Consider the following 19,752-nt stretch of genomic DNA (forward strand, 5'->3'; position numbering starts at 1 on the left):
TTTCAGACACTGAAGTTAACTACGTATAAATCAGACGAGAGGATATACAGGGCTTTAAAAAGTGTTCAGTGTCATTTGTGATGCCTGTATCTCCCTCAGGAGCTGCAACATACCAGTCAGCCCATCACTGAATGTTTTGAATATCCCTTCAAACAGCAGCTTTAAACAGCACCAGCTGTCTTTACTAGGCACCTGAATTGCTTTGAGAAGTGGAAGAACTTGATCTAGAAACTAGTGCATAAAACTCTGTTGACCTGGTTTTGGCAGGAAGCTGATGAAGGTTATGAGTCTCTGCTACGCCCTGCTATAATGACTGGGTGCCCTGATGCATAATGCTGTGCATGTGAGCACTTATGATCTCCTTAAGACTATTCCAAGAAAGCTCTGGTCAGGTTTGGCTGTAGCACATTGCAAACAACCCTGGCAAAAGGTTAAACCATGGGTAACAGTTCAGTGTTTCGCTGGGAGAGGGTCAAGTGACTTCTGTCACTTGTGAACCAGCTGACTGTGTTCACACCTCATTCTGCATCTACTTCCTTCTTTGAAAGTATTTTCCAGAGCTCTGACTGGGAAACAATAAATAGGCCCCTACCCCCAGCATCCTGTGCAGCTCTGGTGTCTGAGCAGCTCAAGTTCTTGGACAGCAGTGTCTCAGCCCCATGGCGTGTCATTAGCTGACAGCGTGTGCTTGCAAGGCTTTGAGGGTGTGGAGGATGTGAACTTCAGTATTGGAGTTTAGTGGTTACATTGCTGTGGGATGCAGATAGAAGGCACTATTCCCAGCCGTTTGTATTTCCAGCTGCTATAAATGCACAATTCCTTTTCTGGAGTGAAGTTTACCATTTCTGCAATGGATCTAGCCTGAAGTAGTTGTGGTTTCTGATACTAGTGTGAGATATTGCAAGAAATGGTCTCCCCAAGTAGCAGTTGCATGTTTTGTGAAGCCAGTACCATGCAGCTTTATTCTAATCAGCAGTTCCCTGAATTTTTTTTGAATACTTTTTTTGACTGAATGCACATCTCTCTCTTCTGTTTGCTTTTAGGCATTGAGCAGGAAGCCCAGTGTTCTTCAAATTGAAGACATCATGTAGTTCTAGTGCCCACAAATGATCAGACTGCCACTAGGCATAACAGAGCACTGCTCTTACATGCCAAAATGAATTGCTATGTGGGAAATACCTAGGAATCCTATTAGCATGATAGAAAAGAAAAATCTTTATATTGCTTTTTGTGTCTGAGAGAAGTAGTGGTTGCGTAGTATCTCCATGGTGCCGTGCTTTCAGAACTTTTATTTGCTGTATTCCTCACAAGACACCTGAAGAGAGGCACATGAAAATTGTTAATAATGTGTTTATCTGCCTTGAATTCTGCCTTGTGGCAGTTGTAGTCTAGTAGGGCCAAGATGTGCAGTGTCATGTTTAATGCTGCAGATGGACTGAACTAGAAATTGTTTTCTGAATATCTCACCTCAGGTATGTGAATTTATGCAGATGTATTCTGGACAGGGATGGTACTCTCCGTTCTGTTGAACTACTTCAAAAGTGTAACTGTTGCCACCGTTGCTCGAGAGGTTACTGTTGCACAGAGTCAACTTCCTGACACAACACTAAATCACCATTTCTGTTTTTAATGGAACATGTGATCACAGTGTTTACTGATGCTCCAGCCCTGCTTCCTCGCTGCTGCCACAGGACCCTTCAAGCATGAGTCCAGGGTATTGCAGACATCCTGTGTAGAGCACAGCAATATTCCCAGCTGGAGCACAAATATTTTTGGAAAATAACACAGCAGCTGTAAGGACCACCAATTGGGACTCCTTCACTGCTGTTGAGAAAATGTGTTTACTTTCTCCACAGGTCCTTTCTCATTCCCTCTGCTTCTGTATCACAGCTAAATTCATAACCTCTTGAGTTCTCTAGGGAATTTCCAGTCTCTGATGCCCTTCTACTTCCTTCCACTGTCACATTGTTGCTTACATCTTTTTCAACAAAGCATGTTAAGAATGCTATGTAACTTTTCAGGGCAAAAATAGTGTCATGAGTATGTAAGAGCTCTGAACAAAGAAGAAAGGTATGACAAATTTACAAAAGGATAATGTTCAAATTACTGAATGTTATCACAACAACATGATCTTGCTTTAATAGTATGTGCTTTTTTAAAAAATATGAAAACACAAGTATAGCACTGCAGCATTTCCAGACTGCTTTGAAGCCTCTGATGCAGAGGCCCATCAAACCAATTAAGCTGAAGTGCTATGACTTGGTACTGCAATACAGGCTAAGGGAGAGCTGCACAAAAAGGAAAGACCTGTGGCATGAAGGCAGAATACTGCAGCCCTGAGATGTGACTATAAGGTTGACCTTCATGTGTTTGAAAGGCAGAAGTAACATTTATGGAAGCTAACCTAAGCTGGCCATGTTCTGTAGTCAGTGACTGACTCCCCCAGCCTGCAGTATTAAATAAAAACACTTTAACATGAAGCAAAAAGCCATGAAGATGAAGGGTAAAATGTTTGCATAGGGGTTGTGTGAAAGAGCTGCAATGACGAATTGAATGCTGGTGATGGGCCTAAAACGTGACCCCGCAAACGCAGTTCCTTGCTGTGTCACCAGAGGGGCTCCTAAGGCAGACAGAATTAGGAACTGCATTGCTCGGCCACCAGCACTGAAAGAAAACACACAGAGTCCTGTGAGGGGATGGACTAGAAAGAACTGAATCATCTTTACAAGTATTAGTAAACTCAAGTAAGGGCTGAATGACTATAGCACCAGTTCCCTTTATAAATTACTAACAAAGCTGGGGTTTCACTTCTTGTTGGAAAGTAAAGATAAGGTAAAATTTATCAATTACACTGCCCTTTGTTTAGGGTCCAAACACCTCAAAGGAGGTCTGGTTTTATGTCTGCACTTCTGAAGTCTTAAGCACGTACTTTTGCTTTACTGTAGTAATGAGATTAGAGAATAAATCAGGAATTATTGAACTAGGCAAAAAGGAGCTAGGTCTGATATTCTAGCATTTAAAAGTATATATAGTGAATGCTTCTTATAAAATGGTTATGACTGTGAAAAGGACTGAAGGAATTACATAACCAACTAATAAATTAAAAATCCAACTGAAATTAATGTAGTAACTCAAAAGATTTTATTTGTCTGTACAGCAGAGGTGAGACAATCCCAGTAATTGAGTTGCACTTAACTATCTTAATTTCTACAAAGGAATTACAGTTCTATGAAAGAATTGCTTCAATAACTCTTCAAGTCAAATCCAGTAATATTCCACCAAACAGTACAATTAAGAAAAAAATACAAAAGTTACTTCAAATCACTCTCTCCCCCTGACCCTCAAATGCAGTAAAAAATTAAACAGCCCTGTTACCTTTTTTTTCAGGTGAGTAGCTAGTAAGATGACTCATTAGCCATGGTTTGCTGGAGTTGGCTGTGCCTTGGAAACAGTTTTACTATTACATGTGAAAAAGGAAAAAACCCCATATGGCCACTTTGACATTGCATGTCAGAATAAACTATTGCTTAAGAAAATAATCTTATTCCAGAGTAGTTACATTTTCCCTGATGAGTTGTTCCCCAGCCCCCGACAGACCTATGTGCAGTTCCCACTGTGACTTTCCTCACCTGTCACCATCTCCCCTGTGCCCAGCATGAGTGACTGGTGCCAGCAGTAACCAGGACAGTCAAACCCCACCATACCAACCCTCTTCAATGGGGACAGCTCTACAAGTGAAGCCTGAGCAAGACTGAACAATCATTCAGTGACTTAGAGAGATGCAGGCCTATGTTCCCTGATCCTTGTTCTAGTTTTCCTTTTAGCAGTGTAGGTCAGGAGCCCATCACTGAAGTCAGCAGCTTTACCTGAGTGGACCTGCAGAAGTGACATGGGAACAGGACCAGCCACCAGCACAAGGACCCCCAGAGCATTTGAGTCTTCAGCTAAAGGTGTGCTCAGAGATGTCTCAGTGCCTTCAGATGGGCTTCTGACCAGACCTATGTACATCTGTGCAGCAGGATCAAGTTCTGAAAACAGCTATAAAAATGCACTTTATAGTCTGCTAAAATGCTGTCTTAGAGGTTTTTCCTTCTCTATATAACTTTGAATGATTATCAAATGCTGCTAAAACACTGCAGACAACTTTTTGATAATAAAAACGCAAGAATCAAGTGATTGCTACCTTCCACTAAAAAGCCAATTTTAGATTTTTTTTTATATTTATAATGGCAAAGTTACTTTTCTCCATTTTTGTTAAATCTTCAATTGCACAAGCTTCATTAAGACATGCTAGAAAAAAAATAAGCTTTTAGGGAACAGGCTTATGGATGGGTACTTCCATTCTGTCCATGTTTCCTGCAGCTACTCTCCTTACATAGCCTATTAAGGAAAGTGTCTTCAGCTGACATTTAGATTACTCTTTAGATTCTATACAGTTATCTAACCACACCTCCTTTGAAGCCTATTAAAAATTAACTGAGTTGTTCAAAACCCGAAATTTCTAAACTAAAGTTCACATCAAACTTCAAAATAAATACAATTTAATACAAAATTTTAGAAAAAAACCCCCTGAACTTAGAATTGCACTGATGCAATTGCCTGTGCTAGTAATTAGCTATTTCAGAGAGCTGTGTATGTACCTTAAAATGACTCAGTATGTGATTTTCTCTAAATCTGGATACAAGTACTGGAAAAAGAAAATACCATCTCTACAAAGTGCTGAGTTCCTCTTACAGGAGCCAATGTAAAAATCAGGATGTTTAAAAAGCTTCTCAACATTTTGCAGGATAACACTCAAGACAGGTTTAGAGACTGTGATCATCTTTTCTGGAAGGAACTCTTTCAGAAGTAACAACAGCTGTGACAGGATGGGTTTCCAACCCTGTCTTCTCTGAAGTCTTCTTTAAATGATGGCATCGTGTTCATCACTGTAACAGAAACACAGTAATTAATGTTCTGCACTACAAGCAACAGTCAGCATGACAAAGAGCCACCCAGCTGCTGCTGAGAAGGTTATTTTGTGAGCAGAGGACACCTTGCTAGGAAGGAGTAAGGAGTAACATTGATCTAGAAGTTAAAGTCCTCTCTGAGCCAAGCCTCAAGTTAGCTGAACAGTTCTGGGGTTTTTTTGCTTCACTGGCCTCATTAACACCTTGTCTTTCACAAGTCATTCATAGATCAGCTGTTGCTCAGGCCTGTTTATTCTATCTGTCTTACCTATAATCAGTAGTAACAGCAATCAAAGCCACTGTACAAGCTCAGCAGCAGGTTCCCTTTGTTTCGAAGATACTGTTGATATGAATTTTACAATACCCCTTCACAAACACCACTTTGGGTAAAGGTGCAGCAGGGACTGGCTTCATTCCATGACCAGTAAGGACCTAAACACCAGTATCCCAACAGGTCTAATGACATCATCTCACTTAAAACAAGCTTCTTGACTGAGATGGATGACACTGAAGAGGAAAAGAAAAGCAATCTAATTCTTAAACTAAATGTGGGTGAGTCCTGAGGCCTGGAGTAGAGCTGAGCATAAACAGCAAGTGAGATGGCACAATTTTGATTAGAATTCACTATAAATTAACGGCAAAGGGAAGGAAAACACCAAAGAATTAATAGACAAACAGAGTCTAGGAGAAAGAAGAAATCTTGCAAGCTGTAGAAAGTTTCAATGAAATGTTAACTATTCATGGACAAGCTAAAAGACAAGAATACTTTTAAAAAGAATAAAATTGTTTTATATAATAGATCAGAGAAAAAAAAAGCACACAGAAGAGAGGCCGAATGCTGAGGAATGGCAGAAGTGGTGAAAGACAAAACATCAGAGTTAAATCTCTTAATGGTATTAATATAATGTACATTAAACAAATATATCAGAGTTCATTCTGACCATTTGGTTTTCCTTTTCTCCCTCAAGGAAGTAATAAATGGTCAAGCGACAACCCCTTGGGAACTTACATGGTTCTGTACTGAATGCCTCTTCTAGAGTGGTAAGTCTTGCATCCAATGTAGAGAATGACTAGGACGCCAAGAGTCAGCACAATGCCACCCACAAAACTGCCCACATCAAATCTGGAGGTTTTGACTATGACAGCCTCTGATTTTGATGTGGCTGAAAAGAAGAAAACAAAAGACACATTTTACAGAGCTTGCAAAATTGTGTTGAGGGACTACTCTACATCCTGCCCTCACCACTGATATATCACCCAAAGACCCAATTAGACAAATTTAACCAAGATAACTCAACTGACAAGATGCAAGCCAAGCACAATGAAACCTAGGGCTTTGTTTTTAAGCGCTATTTTCTGGTGACACGGGCACAGCTGATCCAACTGCTTGCTGTCTCTCAAAGACTGACTGCTCTTTGTCTCCACCTCCCTTTTTCCCCCCGCCTTTTCTCTCCCCTGCTTTCCCCTCCTTCCACCCATGGAGCTCCTGACCTTCTAAGGCCAGTTCTAGTGTTTTTCATATCCTCCATGAGCCAATTTAACTCACTAATCTGCCCTGAGATGAACCCAAGCATAAAAGGAAGTTGCTTTTAGTCAGATGAGCATACTGGGCGATTCTGCAAGAGAGTCCCACAACCACCAAGTCCATCAGTGTAGTTACGTGGTAGGAGCAGAACGCTTGGTGGCAATGAGCTGTTGGGATTACTTTACCTTGTCTCATGGAACTGTACCCTCACAGTCCCAAGTGAGATCAGCTCTGCAGCCCGACACAAACACTGACACAGACAACATGACCTCAGATAAGCCATAGCTGTTTGGCTGCTAGAACTGGTTACATCTGCTACAAACTCCCACCTAAAGACCCAGCCTGTGCCCAGTTTTATTTGTACTCACTACATACAGAGTGTTACATGATCAAGTTCTTTTGGGGACACCTTCGCCTACTCAATGATGCCTCACTGATATGTGAGCACTCCTGATGTGTTTAGAAGTGCAGGCATGAAGTGATGGGAACACAGCCAACTGCAAGGAAATACTGAATTCTACACTAACTGTTTTTGTATTATCGGGTACAGTTAAACTGTATTTGACAACTTTTACATAAAGGGTGACTCATGCACAGTCATGCTCTATTTTCTGTTAGGGTAACATTCATTACATTGCTAACAGAACTCAGTCTTTTTACCAAGCCAGTAGATTTATTTTGAGATACAGGTTAGCTGTGAAAAAGGAAGTATTAGAAATGAGTTCAAATAAACTGCAGAAAGAAGAGCTGAACAAACACAGAAGTTGTATTCAAAATATTCAAAATCGAGGCTTTCTCCTTTACATTGCTGATCTCCTTGCTGGTGGCTGCTGGCTAAGACCACTTGTATTTTTTTTCTTTCCCCTAAATCTGTCAGGTCTCTCAAGTTGAGTCCTAAGTAAGCTGAGTGCTCAGAGCAATGTTACTGTATCCAGCTTAGTAATGAATTAACACTTTAGTCCTGTTTTTCAGCATGAAAAGAAATACCTTCTTTCTTCTTTTATTTAACACTGCTGTAGAACTAACTGTTCTACAACCCATGTGAATGTGCATCTGAGCCATTATGAACTTCCTGAACTGCAAACTCACCTGTCACAGAAGTGGAGGGAGCCTTGGAAGTGGTCACAACTGTAATATTGGCCTGTGGCGATGTGACTGGTGAAGCTGTGGTGGGCGATGCTGTCTGGCTGGTTTTGGTGGGCTGAGTTGTCAGGGTCACAGACATGGTGGTGATGGTGTTGGGCTGACTGGTACTGGTCAGATGAGTAGTACTGTTGGACACGACTGGGAAATTTTTGTGATACCACACAGAAAAATTAATAAAGAACTGTACACTCATTGAGTAAGACTGTATTTATCATGCCCAAACAGAACAACAGAGTAACAGTGAAAATGGCACTGCACAGTATCCAGGCTTGCATGCAGACTTTCCTTTGGGAACACCTAACTTCTGATTTCTGGGCCTCAAGGTCAAGAATTCTTTAAAGGAAAGGCTTTAAAGAAAAGCTGGATAATAAATGATGACCTTTAGGTGAGTCACCTTTTCGGGTTTTCTTTTTTGGTAGCAACCCAATTCCATAGAATCATGCCTAACTTACAATATGTTAAAATGCAATAAAATTCTGGATCAAGGCTTACTTTCTATTTGAAGTGCCTACTTTTTCAGACAACAAAGCTTTACTGATAAGAACAGGGTTTGCATGACAACACCACCCTCCAATCTTAGTAATGATTTGAGCTTTCATTTGCTTTTGAATGAAACACTAGCATTACTAGGGTGCCATATACATTAAAACATACAACAGAGAATTCTGTATTTATGTGGTAAGGATAAAACATGATAAAATTTCAACCAAAGTAAATGTACTGCTTGAGTAATCTATTTAGTCTTGCCAAGGTTAAAACAAAAGCTGGAATGCTTTCTCTGAAGTTTCATTGATGTAGTGTCTTTTACTTTACTTTTACCTAATACTTCCCCTTCCCTCCTCAGAAAACAGTACTGAACTGTTCAGAATAAAAATACCATGATACAAACTCAAGAATAATAGAAATTGCTATTTATAGCAAAATCCTTAGAACTTTCATGGAAGGCAGCCAGATAGAAGGATTGTAAAACAATTACTTATTTTTCTAACAAGGAACTAACAAGAAACATGAGTCTGTTATGGCAACTAACATTTCTCTAAGCAGACAGTAGGATGCAAACAGTTGTTATGTATGAAAGAATTCTAGAGAGAAACTCCTTTGCAGCTGTCTACTTCTCTATAATTTCTACAGCTTCACACAAGCTGGGCTCATTTTAAACACCTCAAAAGCTTTTCAGCAGGGAATTTCAAATATCTAATTATATCCATGTTTTCTTGAAATTGTCTAAAGTTAGAATAATTGAAGGATAGTTTCATCCCAATTCCAGAGTAACCCTGATACTCAGTTTCTGCCTTCTTTTATACAGTATTTAAAATGCTTCTGTAGAATAAAATTTGTGTTGTGTAAAAACATGAGGCACTACATTTAAAACTGTGTCTTTGCTAAAATTTAAGCATCACAGCTTCCAGTACTGATATGAGCATCAAAAACTTCAAAAAACTCATCAATATAACAATGTAAACGTGCAGAAAGGAACCACCTTACACAACACTTCTGAGTCATTTAGCATTAAACCTAGTGAAATACCAAAACACAGACTCCTTGTAAATGCTATTTGTTTTCTTGTTCTTCAATGTTATAACTGTATTGTGTCATAAACCCAGAAAACCCTTTGAAACGAGCCTTCATTGAGGTGGAACAATTGGAACACACTATTCATTTGCTTACCTTGTTACCATCATGAAAATTCAGTTCCTCTATGAAGCATGTGTAAAATACATCAGATAAAATTCAGGGCACATTTTAATACTGACAGGTAAAACTCCCCAAATGTACAATGATCCATAAATATCAAATGGTTCCACATTGTAGAAAGTAAGCAAGGAAATATCTACATGGAAACCATCTACAGTTACATGACATGAAACCACACCTGATAAGTACATTCCTAACATAAGTGATACCAAAGAAGGACAAATCTGGATGCAAGCGTCAAGCAGTTTTCTGGGTTGTTTTTGAGCCGAGATTTTGGTGTGTCAAAGAGCCTTCTGTTTCTGAGCAATACAATGGCTAACTGTTAGATGTGGAACATTATAAAATGATGTTAGACAAACTGGGTACTCATTCCATGGGTATTAAATTACCCTAGAGAAAACCTGAGTCAAGACGAAAAAAATCCAAACATCTATGAGGAATTTCAGCACATTTGCCACATTACTTTTTCCCCCTCTCTTTTCTGGTAGCAATCCTTTTCTCTTTATTTAATCAAGATTACAGCCCTTGCTGATGTCACTTTAACAGTAAAATCTGCCTAATCTCTAGACCTATCTTTCATGATGTATTTAGCATCAGTCATTTCAAAACATCATTGGGAGGCTATCTGAGGCAGCTGGAGAATTTGGGAAGCTGACATGAATCAGGCACAAATCTGTTCCTCTCCATCTTTGAAAAATCTTACCTGTATTATTTTACAGAGTGAAGATGAAAGAATATTTGCTAGCAACATCTGTCCTTTTATCTTTTATTTCCATAATTACTTTCCCCCCAAAAGACTAGCTGGGCCTCATCGAAGACTACATTAAACAAATCCTGACTGAGTTCATTTTTTTTGTTACTTAAAAAGGATGCATGCCAGTTATATAGTTCAGGTTTATGATGGTTTGTTTTTAATACAGACAAGTATTTTGCATAGTTTGCTACCTGTGTTTAAGCATTAAATAGCAATGCTATAATCATCAATTAAAAAAAAAATAGCATATAGATAAGAATCCTTAGCAGCATATGCTACTGCTCCCTTAGTGTTCTAACTCAACAAGAATGAGCACAAAACTCAAATTGTGTAAGCACTGTGCTAACATGCAAGATTATTATGGAATGCCCTTCCTAAAATAAATACTTTCTCTTGCATGGAAAATGATTTAATGAAACAGAGTTTTGCTTCCTTCACGAAAAGCTTCCTTTCTCCCCCTCCCCCCCACCCCAAAAAATAATGGCAGAGACTTTAAGCAAAATTAAGTACATATACCAACTAGTCTTTTTTCTGAGAGTTTGAGACAGATAATCAAAATACATGAACACTGTATTAAAATCTATTACATTTCTAATGGAAAAAAAAAAAGACAAAAGGATGGGAATTGCCAAACCTTGCAAAGCAAGGCACAGCTATCTTGTAGGTTTATCCTATGCCTAACAGTAAAGGGCTCAGGCCTCTTTTTACTGTTATTATCCAAAACTAGTAAAACTCAGACCCCCCCAAGACATCTGCAGGGGCTGGAGCAGAAGTGAGAAGGATCACAGGGTGGGTGAAACACTGTGACTTCACACACTTAGGGGATGGCCATAAGGCAACAAGGAGATTACAGAAATCTCTGGACTTTCCAAGTTAGACATGCTTGAACTGCTATACTGCAGGCAATGGAATGAGACTGAACCACTTGCTGCCTATCAAAAGGAAGGAAAAAACCCAAAGGTGGGGTTTTTTTCTCTTCCAGTGAGCATTTTATACTTAAATGAAAAAAACAGGCAACTTCTGAGTGTGGCAGCTCAGAACTTATCTGGAAATTACAGAGACAGAACACAAGATTTGTACTGGAAATGAAATTACATAGCTGGGACTTTATGATCAGCATAAAACTCCACAAATACACAAAGCATCTTAAGTAGACACAGCATTTTTTCCCTGCTTTCACATGGCTCTTAGCACAAAGGGGCCCCAGTTTCTAGAACTAGCTTCTCTCAGATGTAACATTCTATCTGTGCATCACAGCCTGAACAACTGCATGACATTAACTCTTATCCAGTCCTTACTAATGCAGTGAAATATGCCTGTGCAAGTTCTTCCAGAAGATGAGTGTTTTAACTCCCTTTTTTAACTTACTTGTTTAGAGTTGTTTTGCCAGATTGTGAAGGAAATATGGTAGTGCCAAAACAATGAAAATACACCCACGACAAATTGTTTCACTTGATTAATACTGGTTTAAATCGCACTATTTTGTGCTATGAACTCTCTAAGGATTATTTTCTATGGTATTAGGTGCCATAAGGTTATAGTGAGATGAGGTTGGGTCTCTTCTGCCATGTGTCAAATGAAAGGACAAAAAGAAATGGCCTTAAGTTGTGCCAGGGGATATTAGAAAAAAATTTCATTGAAAGAGTGGTTAGGCATTGGAATAAGTTGCCCAGGGAGGTGGTGGAGTCACCATCTCTGGAAGTCCCCAAGAGAAACCTGGATGTGGCACATGGGGATATAGTTTAGGGGTCAATATGGTGGTGCCACATTGATGGCTGGACAGATGATCTTGAAGTTCTCCTCCAACCTTGATGATCCCGTGATTCTATGAGTCTTATGTAAAAGAAAATGGAGTCCTACTCTTGAAACTCAAGCTCCCACGATTTCATTACACCCTAAATCTGTTTATTGTGAAGTAACATTCAACAGATATGCACTGTTTGCATAACAACCTATTCATCTTTACTTCATGAAAAAGGAAGAAGTTTGCTTAAAGATTAAGAGTAAACATTAAAAAAACCAACTTCTTGCAATTCTTCCTTGAAGTTAAATTTTGATTCCTGTGTTTAAAAGGCATCACAAATGTAATTACTGATGAAGTATGGTACCTAAATTTGAAAAACAATATAGCTTTTTTTCAGAGTTGTTTTACATGTTGCTTCCCAGCCCTAAAATGGTAACAACACCTGTCTCAAATACCTGCTTTTTATGGCCTGTTCTTTGGAATTTAGTATGATCAGGGTTAGGTTTGAAACTAACTTCTAGGTTCATAGTAATGAACAGATGAACAGATACATACCTCCTGCAGATGTTGATGAAGATTGTGTGGATGATGCAGTGACAGTGGTTGAATTGTCATTGTCTTCAAGGAAAAAAAAATAAAGAAACAAGAAAATCAGTATTATTCATTTCAATTTTAACATACTATAATTAAAGTATCCCACAACACATTACTGTCCTCAGGGTATCAGTGCCTGGAGACTACAGTTGGGAATACTGCAGAGAGTAGCCCATCCCAAGGCAGAGGGTTTTTATCCCTCTGCAAAATGCTTCTAGACCTCAGTGCAGCAAGAACTTACTTAACACTGTATGCACAGCAGTGCCCAAATGGTCTGCATCTTTCTTAACCAACTTATGCACGGGGGGGGGGGGGGGGGGGCAGTTTTTTATTTTTATGCCTCTATTTCAGTTCAGTTTTCTGTCCCTTGATGTTTTCTTTCCTTTTATTGCATCTCTGTTGCAAACTGGGATGATACTGGGAATATACTGTAGTCAAGTAGGGGCAGACAGATACACTGAGAAACATCTTAGTGCATACTTAGGTTCTCTACACAAAAAGGCTCCTAAGAATGTCCCTGTTTCCAGACATAAAATGCAACCCAGGCTTAGTGGTTTTGCCTTTCTCTCCTTAGATTCACTTCTCCTTTTCCAGTTCTCTTTTTCTTGTCCCTCCTTCCTCCTCATGGTCCTCCTTCCTACTTCTATGTTTCTCAGGAACTCTCCCACTCACTTCTGTCCTCTGCTGCATCTCTCTTCTGTATTTCTCATAGATTAAGTGTCCTTTCCTCCTGGAAAAGATCTACTGGGTTCTTTCTGGGAGTGTCACTGCCCATACCTTCCTCCCTTCATTCTGCATTGTTGTGAATGCCCATTCCATGATTATTCTTTTCTCTGAAGAAAGTAATCTTTTACAGCACCCTCCCATACTGGCAGGGTTATGTGTCTTGCAACAGCTCTGCTGCTTTCAAGCACAGCTGAAAAACAAAGCATATAACCTCAGAGATTAAGAGGAAAGCAACAGAGCTACTGCAATCAAGAAGCAGACCTATACCTATTTCCTTTGAATAGATGCTGTTCTTAGCACTCAGAAAGTCTAGTCTAAAACTCTTTGCAATTGCATACATGTTATGAGAAAGGTCAGGTTAAGAACAAATGCATCAAATTTACATCTTCATACCAAAAAATGGCAGAGGGGGGTGGAAATTACAGAGGGAATTACTTTGCTTTTTCTTTGGTATAATCACAGCCAAGCAGCCCCTCAACCCTTATACTGACATAACTGACACATTAAGTTGCAGATTTAATTGCCTTTGAGAAAGGGTCTATGGTTGTACAAACACATTTCTTCTTGCATATTTTGACTTTTACCCCAGCATAAGCCATGGATGTGCCTGGGGTTAAATCTTTTCCACACAGGCCCAATACTTTAATCAGCACATCTCTGAGTTTTCCCCAGATTCTAAGTGCTTACTTCTGCAACCCTGGGACAGCTCTGGATGTGGGCTGCATGTTCATACAGGTAAAAGAAGCCACATCTACTGCCTGGAATTTGGGTGTGAGTCAGTATTGCAATTAACACAAGACAGAGTGAGTTAACGAGCAGAGTATTGTTGGGCAACAGCAAATGAGATGACTGAAGTAGTACAGGGCAAAAATGACTCAAACGAAAAAATTCCTTGCCTTTATCTGAAGATCTAATTCTAATCCAGCAGACTTCTTGGTTCTCCTTTTAAAACTAAATAGATGTTGCCAGATGTTCCTAGTTCTATATACAGTATTTTCCCATTTTATTCCTCCTGTCTCTGTTGCTCTGGGGTCCCCAAGGATATGAGAATTGAATTGTGTTTTACTGTTCCCCTTAAATATCCTTAGTTGTCCCAGAATAGATGTGACAATCAGAGTACCTCTCTTCTGCCCTACAGCTGCTCACCATTCAATAAAATAAAACAAAGGGCAAATTATTACAAGACAGTTGAAGGCACACAATAATACATATTGCTTTTCTTGATGCTACTGAGGAACAGCAACAGAAATGCCAAAGTATTACCTGACAAGCTATTGCCTGGAATTGGAGTAGTACTGTTCCTGTCTTCAGTGCTGTTCGTGCCTTCATTACCTACATTAAAAAAACATAAAAAAAAAGCAGGAATAATAAGATCGTTTTAGGTTGAAGAAGAAAAAAAGGTATAGTATCTGCCACTTGCTTTGGGCATATAAATGACTAATTTACCACGGACAGGAGTCAGTCATATTGATGATATAGAAGCATGTTAGCAAAACAGCCTGCTCTGAGCGCATTAGAAGTGGCACCATTTATACTACCCAAGCACCAAATGAACTGGAACTCCTCCCATCCTCTGCTTTATCTTCTCCATCATCCCCATCCCATGAAAAAAAGTTTTCATCTTCCTTGAGATGAAATGAGACCAAAAGAGGCAAAAAATCAGGCACTTTCCTTCAGTAACAACATCTGACCTCCATCACCTACAGCAGAAGAGAAAGAACTTCTCGCTTAAATCTTTTCCTGTGAAGTTTGCCAGGCATTTTCAGGCAGATAGGTGCTTGCTCTGGCCCTACATGGACAACATGGTAACACAATTAGCTCCACTAAGAAGTTACATTATTCAGTTTGGGACTAAGGGCATGGTAGTGCATCCACAGGCAGGATTTGGCAGGTGGGGAATGGGACTGAGAAGGATCACACCTCCAAAAAGTGGTAAAATATAAAGGTAAGTCATCGAGAATGAACAGACTGACATCCACACATACAAGAGGATCAGTGGTGGATTCTGCCTTTGCCAAGCAGTTTAGTTCTAATCACATAATGTCGTGTAAAAGACAAGCAAATAACCTGAACTGAGTATCACAGAAATAGGGCATTTTCTTCGTGCTTACAAAATCTTAGACAAGGTCTTAAAATGGTCAAGTTTGCAAATACAAATGGCAAAATAACTCATTGTATCTCATCCCTGCAATATCAAGACCGAGGGCAGCACTGCAAGGTATGTTACACTTTAATTAGGGAGCTTAGGGAAAACAAACAAAAGATGGGACCCTGCTAAACTAAGCTTCCCCAGAGAGGACCCAATCCTGCAAAAACTGTTCAACATCCCAGCAAGTTCTCCCATATTAAACAATGATCTGATTGGGAAAGCTAAGCCATGACAAAACTGACACTCTGTCCCTCTTCAACATCACACAATGTTTTTTACTGCAGAGAAATTTTTTAACCAGCAGAAAGGGCTCCATATACAATTCGCTGAAAGAGAGGGGCAGGAAACAGAGGTGGAAGTAAAGGCAGGAATGTATTAGTTTAGTTCAGATCAGCTTGGACTGCAAGCCTTGAAAGATGTCAAGAATCTTATCCAGCTGAAAAGATGCTTTTTTTTTTCTCCTTCTTAAACAACCCCAAATATTGGTAAGTTTCTTAGTTTGAATAACATGGATTGGGTCCAGATTACAAATACTCCTTAAATGGGGTTTTGTGTAAGCATATGCCACATTGGAACACATGGCAGTGAATGGGACAAGGGAGATAAAAGAACATCTTAAAATGGTACTATTCCCAAAGTGTTCTCTACCCTGAGACTGTGCCTTTGAATTTGAAGCTGCACGTATCACTGCAGTGGCAAGCAGGAGACTTTAAACGGAGGCAGAAAGGACTCCTGGATTAAGCAAAACAAAAAGCACCACAGCTTTTATGCAGTGATAGCTCTGAAAAGTAGAACCTCTCATGCCAGACCACAGGCTTCACAGTTCAGCTGTCCCAAAGCAAAACAGGGAGGGGTTCTGGCCTTCTCCCGGAAGCAGAAGTGCAAGGGTTAGAAATCTACACTGACCAGGTGTAGACACACATGGGTTAGTACAGGAAGGAAGGGGGGAGACAGCCAGCAGCCAGCTGCAGCATCCTGTGCACGAGCAGAAGAGCTCTTGGGGCCACAGCATCAGCTGCAACATTGGGCCTATGCATCTTCAGCAGAGAAAACTCTGCACTGAGGTTTACTCTCCCTGAGACCCAGAAGACAGGGGATGGAAAGAAAAGATCTCGTTTTCATTTTTCAAGATTAAGCAGAATGAACACAAGGATATACCCAATTTAAAACTGGATCAGTGCACCACATACTGGAAAAGGACAGAGATGCAGGATCAACATGATCTTTGTCTGACAACCCTGTTTTGCTCTGTTTAAGGTCAGGCACAGATGCAGCTAAAAAACCACAGAGCTGTGGCTGGCTGGGGTGTATCTGAAGACAAGTGTGTTTACTGTGAAAGTCCCTGTCAAGAGTCCGGCATTTCCAGTGCTTTCAGGGCCTCTTGTGGTTTTGTTGCTCTAGTGCGTCAGAAGTCACGAACTGGAGACAATTTGGATATGTCAACTTTCAAAAGGGCAACATCAGCCCAGTTCTTCCAGTTTTATAGCTGGAATTGGGCTTTTTGAGGTGGCAGAGACTGAAGATTTGTGTTGGTGTGTTAAACAAATACATACAGGGTGAATGATAGGGACAGCTCTGATACTTGCTAAAAATGAAAAGGATGGGATGTTAAATGGACTTGATTTTGCCAGGTCCTACAAAAATCAACACAGTGGATAACATTCATGTTTGGAATCCATAGTCTCCAGCTTAGACACATCCCAAATTACTATTCACCATAGCTGAACCCCGGTAGAAGAAACCTACACAAATGAATGGCAATAGTCATTCAACTACCTGCATGTGACCAAGGTCAATTTGCTCACTCCAACCTTCACGTAAAAAGACAAACTCATTTCTAAGGACTCACACACTTTATGTTTAGTGTAGCTAAACTTCATCCTGCAGAAAACGTTGGCACTCATTTTTATTAAGCACAGCTTTACATACTCATTTTGGTCAGCTCTTGTCAGGCTCTTGTCCTGCCCAAGGTGTACCCTTAGAGGCCCTTCAATAAATATCCACTTTAGCTCTGTTCCCTCTCTGTTCCAGGTCAGCCTTCCCAAGGCATCAGGGACATGTCAAAAGTCATATAAAAAAAATTCTCTCTGGGTATTTTTTCTTTACAAGGTCAATGCATAGCAGGCACAAAGGGGAGTTTTATGCCCAAGTCATTCTGCAGTCATTGGTTTAAAATCCCAAAAGTACAGAAGCACTGACAATGTGCAGTCCCTCAAAAAGATCGCCCAGTTGATCAGTAATCCCTAAGAAATCCAAATGAGGAAGAGTTGAGATGCTGGAATGGTTAAAGCAGAGATGTTAGAGCAATATGAATATAACCTCTTCTAGGAGAAGATGATACCCTAAAATCAAAACATCATGCCTGCTTTCAGGCCTGGAGGTTGCTGCTGCTGATGATTTTTTTACTGTGAGTAGTTTTGTATGCAAGTAAGCTCCTGGAAGATGTCACTAGCTATCTCTTCTCAACACAGCAGGAAGGGGGTGGGGGCCTAGTCCTGACAGGGAGAGGGCATTCTCCTTACTCAGGTATCAGGAAGCCAGATGGATTTTACAGAATAGTGGGAAGGATTTTTTCTAAACCCTATTTTTTGGCAATTTTTCTTCCACTGACTGACACATAAACTGTTCAGCAGAGTAAAAGAGCAGCATTATATTGAAATAACCAGACTGCACAAAAATATTAACCAGAGTGAGGACACATCTACTGCCACTTTCACTTTTTGCATATTAGAGTAATTGATGGGGTTCACACTTCCTCTTGTAGTGCTGATTAGATAATCACAAACTTCTGCTGAAATCAACACAAATCTCAGCAGTACTTTCTGGAAGTTTCTACGTGGACAGAGGGGAAAAAAAAAGAAAAAAAAAAAAAGCAATTTCAACAGATACATTAAACTGAGCCTTAAAAGGGTACAACTTCTTTCAACACATTATAACTGAGCTCCAGACAACCAATTTACATACAGAGGAAGGACTACATTTGAGTTTCAGGAGTTACACAAGATCACCCCTGCCCCAGGAGACAGCAGTGACTGTAGTCTAAGTTAAATCACCACATGCACTCAGGAAGCAACATGATAGAAGGCAGATCAGTGCAATCTTATATCACATGAAATGCCAGGCTATTGTTGTTAAATGGAGGACATAAGATCTTAGTAAAGGTTACCTGTAAACCCCGATTAAAAGAACTTCTTTTTGGAAGACCAATTATAAAGCTGTTTACATTCCTCATTCTATTTTTTAAAATCAATTTATCTTACAACTTCACCAGATTAAACAACAGCATATTAACACTGCTGGACTGAGATTCTTCAGCTGTATTTGCAGCAGGTTAATTGATCTTTTGACCCATCATTTTTTGGCTTCTTTACTTTGGAAAATTGTGTGGCACCGTACGGGACACTTCAGTCTTCTGAAAAGGCAACTCTGGCAGCTCAGACCTGTATGTCCCCCGGTTTATTTCAGTGCCTGTCAACGTTGATCCCGACTGTGGTGCTCTGAGCGCGGGCACAAGGCTGTGCATTTGCTAGAACCGGCCACTACAAAGGGGCACCGCTGCGAGCGCCTGACAGAAAGAAAGGCGACAAAGCGGAGCGGCTGAGCCCGCAGCCCCTCGCCCCGAGGGCAGCCCCAGAGAGCGGCACCCGGGGGGGCAGGAGCGGCCCTTCCCCGGGCCCCGGCCGGACACCCGCGGGGCCGGCCCTGCTGCGCCTCCCGGGACGCTCCTGGGACTGAGCCGCGCATCCCCGCGGGCGTGCGCACCCCAACCCCAACGCTCCCCGGGGGCTTCTCCGCTAATTCCTGTTTCTACTGAACGAACATCCCGAATATTCACGCCTCCTCCCCGTTTCACAGCTCCCGGACACGACGGCCGTGCCACCTCGGGAGCAGAGCGCCAGCGACCGCCGGCCCGTCCCGCCCCGTCGCCGCGCCCCGGGGCGCTCGGGGGCAGCCAGGGCGCAGCCCCGGCCCCGCTCCGGCCCCAGCGCCGGGACGAGGCCTGGGGTCGGCTCAGCGGAGTTAGGGCGGCGGCGAGGGGCGCAGGGCCGGCGCCTCCGCCCGCCCGGCCCTGCCCAGCCCGACCCGTCCCGTCCCGCCGCGGGCGCTACTCACGGGAGCCGCGGGCGAGCAGCAGCAGCGCCCACAGAGCGCAAGACCCGCCGCCGAGGAGCCGCATGGCCACGGAAGGGCCGCCGGAGCCGGCCGGGCGCGGTCTGCGCGCCGCCGGGAGAGGGGCGGGCCGGGGCGGGCCGGGGGCCGGGCCGGGGCTGGGCGCGGCGAGGTGGGCTTGTCGCTCTTGCTCCCTTCTGCCGGCGTTTTCGGGCAGGCTGGACGGCAGAACGGTGCGCTAGACTGTAAGGGGAGACTAGCGAGCGGAGAGATGTGTGTGCTTCATCAGGTGCTACAGAGGTGTCGCCTGAGTGGCGCTCTCTGGGCATCTGTGGAAACAGGACCGAGCTCCAGGAGCGC

General features: G+C 41.7%; 1 protein-coding gene across 1 annotated transcript; it reads right to left on the reverse strand.

The window, feature by feature from the left end:
- Positions 1-3,118: 3,118 nt before the first annotated feature.
- Positions 3,119-19,714, reverse strand: TMEM123 (transmembrane protein 123). Its single transcript, XM_066175747.1, has 6 exons — positions 19,396-19,714; positions 14,397-14,465; positions 12,369-12,431; positions 7,564-7,758; positions 5,959-6,112; positions 3,119-4,928 (listed from the first exon to the last, which is right to left on the reverse strand). The coding sequence occupies exons 1-6, from the start codon at positions 19,457-19,459 to the stop codon at positions 4,904-4,906; spliced, it is 570 nt and encodes a 189-aa protein (XP_066031844.1). The 5' UTR covers positions 19,460-19,714; the 3' UTR covers positions 3,119-4,903.
- Positions 19,715-19,752: the final 38 nt, after the last annotated feature.

Source organism: Chamaea fasciata, unplaced genomic scaffold (assembly GCF_029207755.1).
Source record: "Chamaea fasciata isolate MVZ Bird 193981 ecotype frontalis unplaced genomic scaffold, bChaFas1.0.hap1 SCAF_2, whole genome shotgun sequence".
Lineage (NCBI taxonomy): Eukaryota > Metazoa > Chordata > Aves > Passeriformes > Sylviidae > Chamaea > Chamaea fasciata.

What these genes read in the sequence shown, in the direction of transcription:
- TMEM123 (XM_066175747.1), bottom strand. Translation starts at nt 19,459, where the DNA reads ATGCGGCTCCTCGGCGGCGGGTCTTGCGCTCTGTGGGCGCTGCTGCTG. An exon ending in TCCCTCCACTTCTGTGACAG is followed by an intron (nt 6,113 to 7,563) that starts GTGAGTTTGCAG and finishes TCTTCTTTTCAG; the next exon opens with CCACATCAAAATCAGAGGCT. An exon ending in GGCATTCAGTACAGAACCAT is followed by an intron (nt 4,929 to 5,958) that starts GTAAGTTCCCAA and finishes TTTCTGTTACAG; the next exon opens with TGATGAACACGATGCCATCA.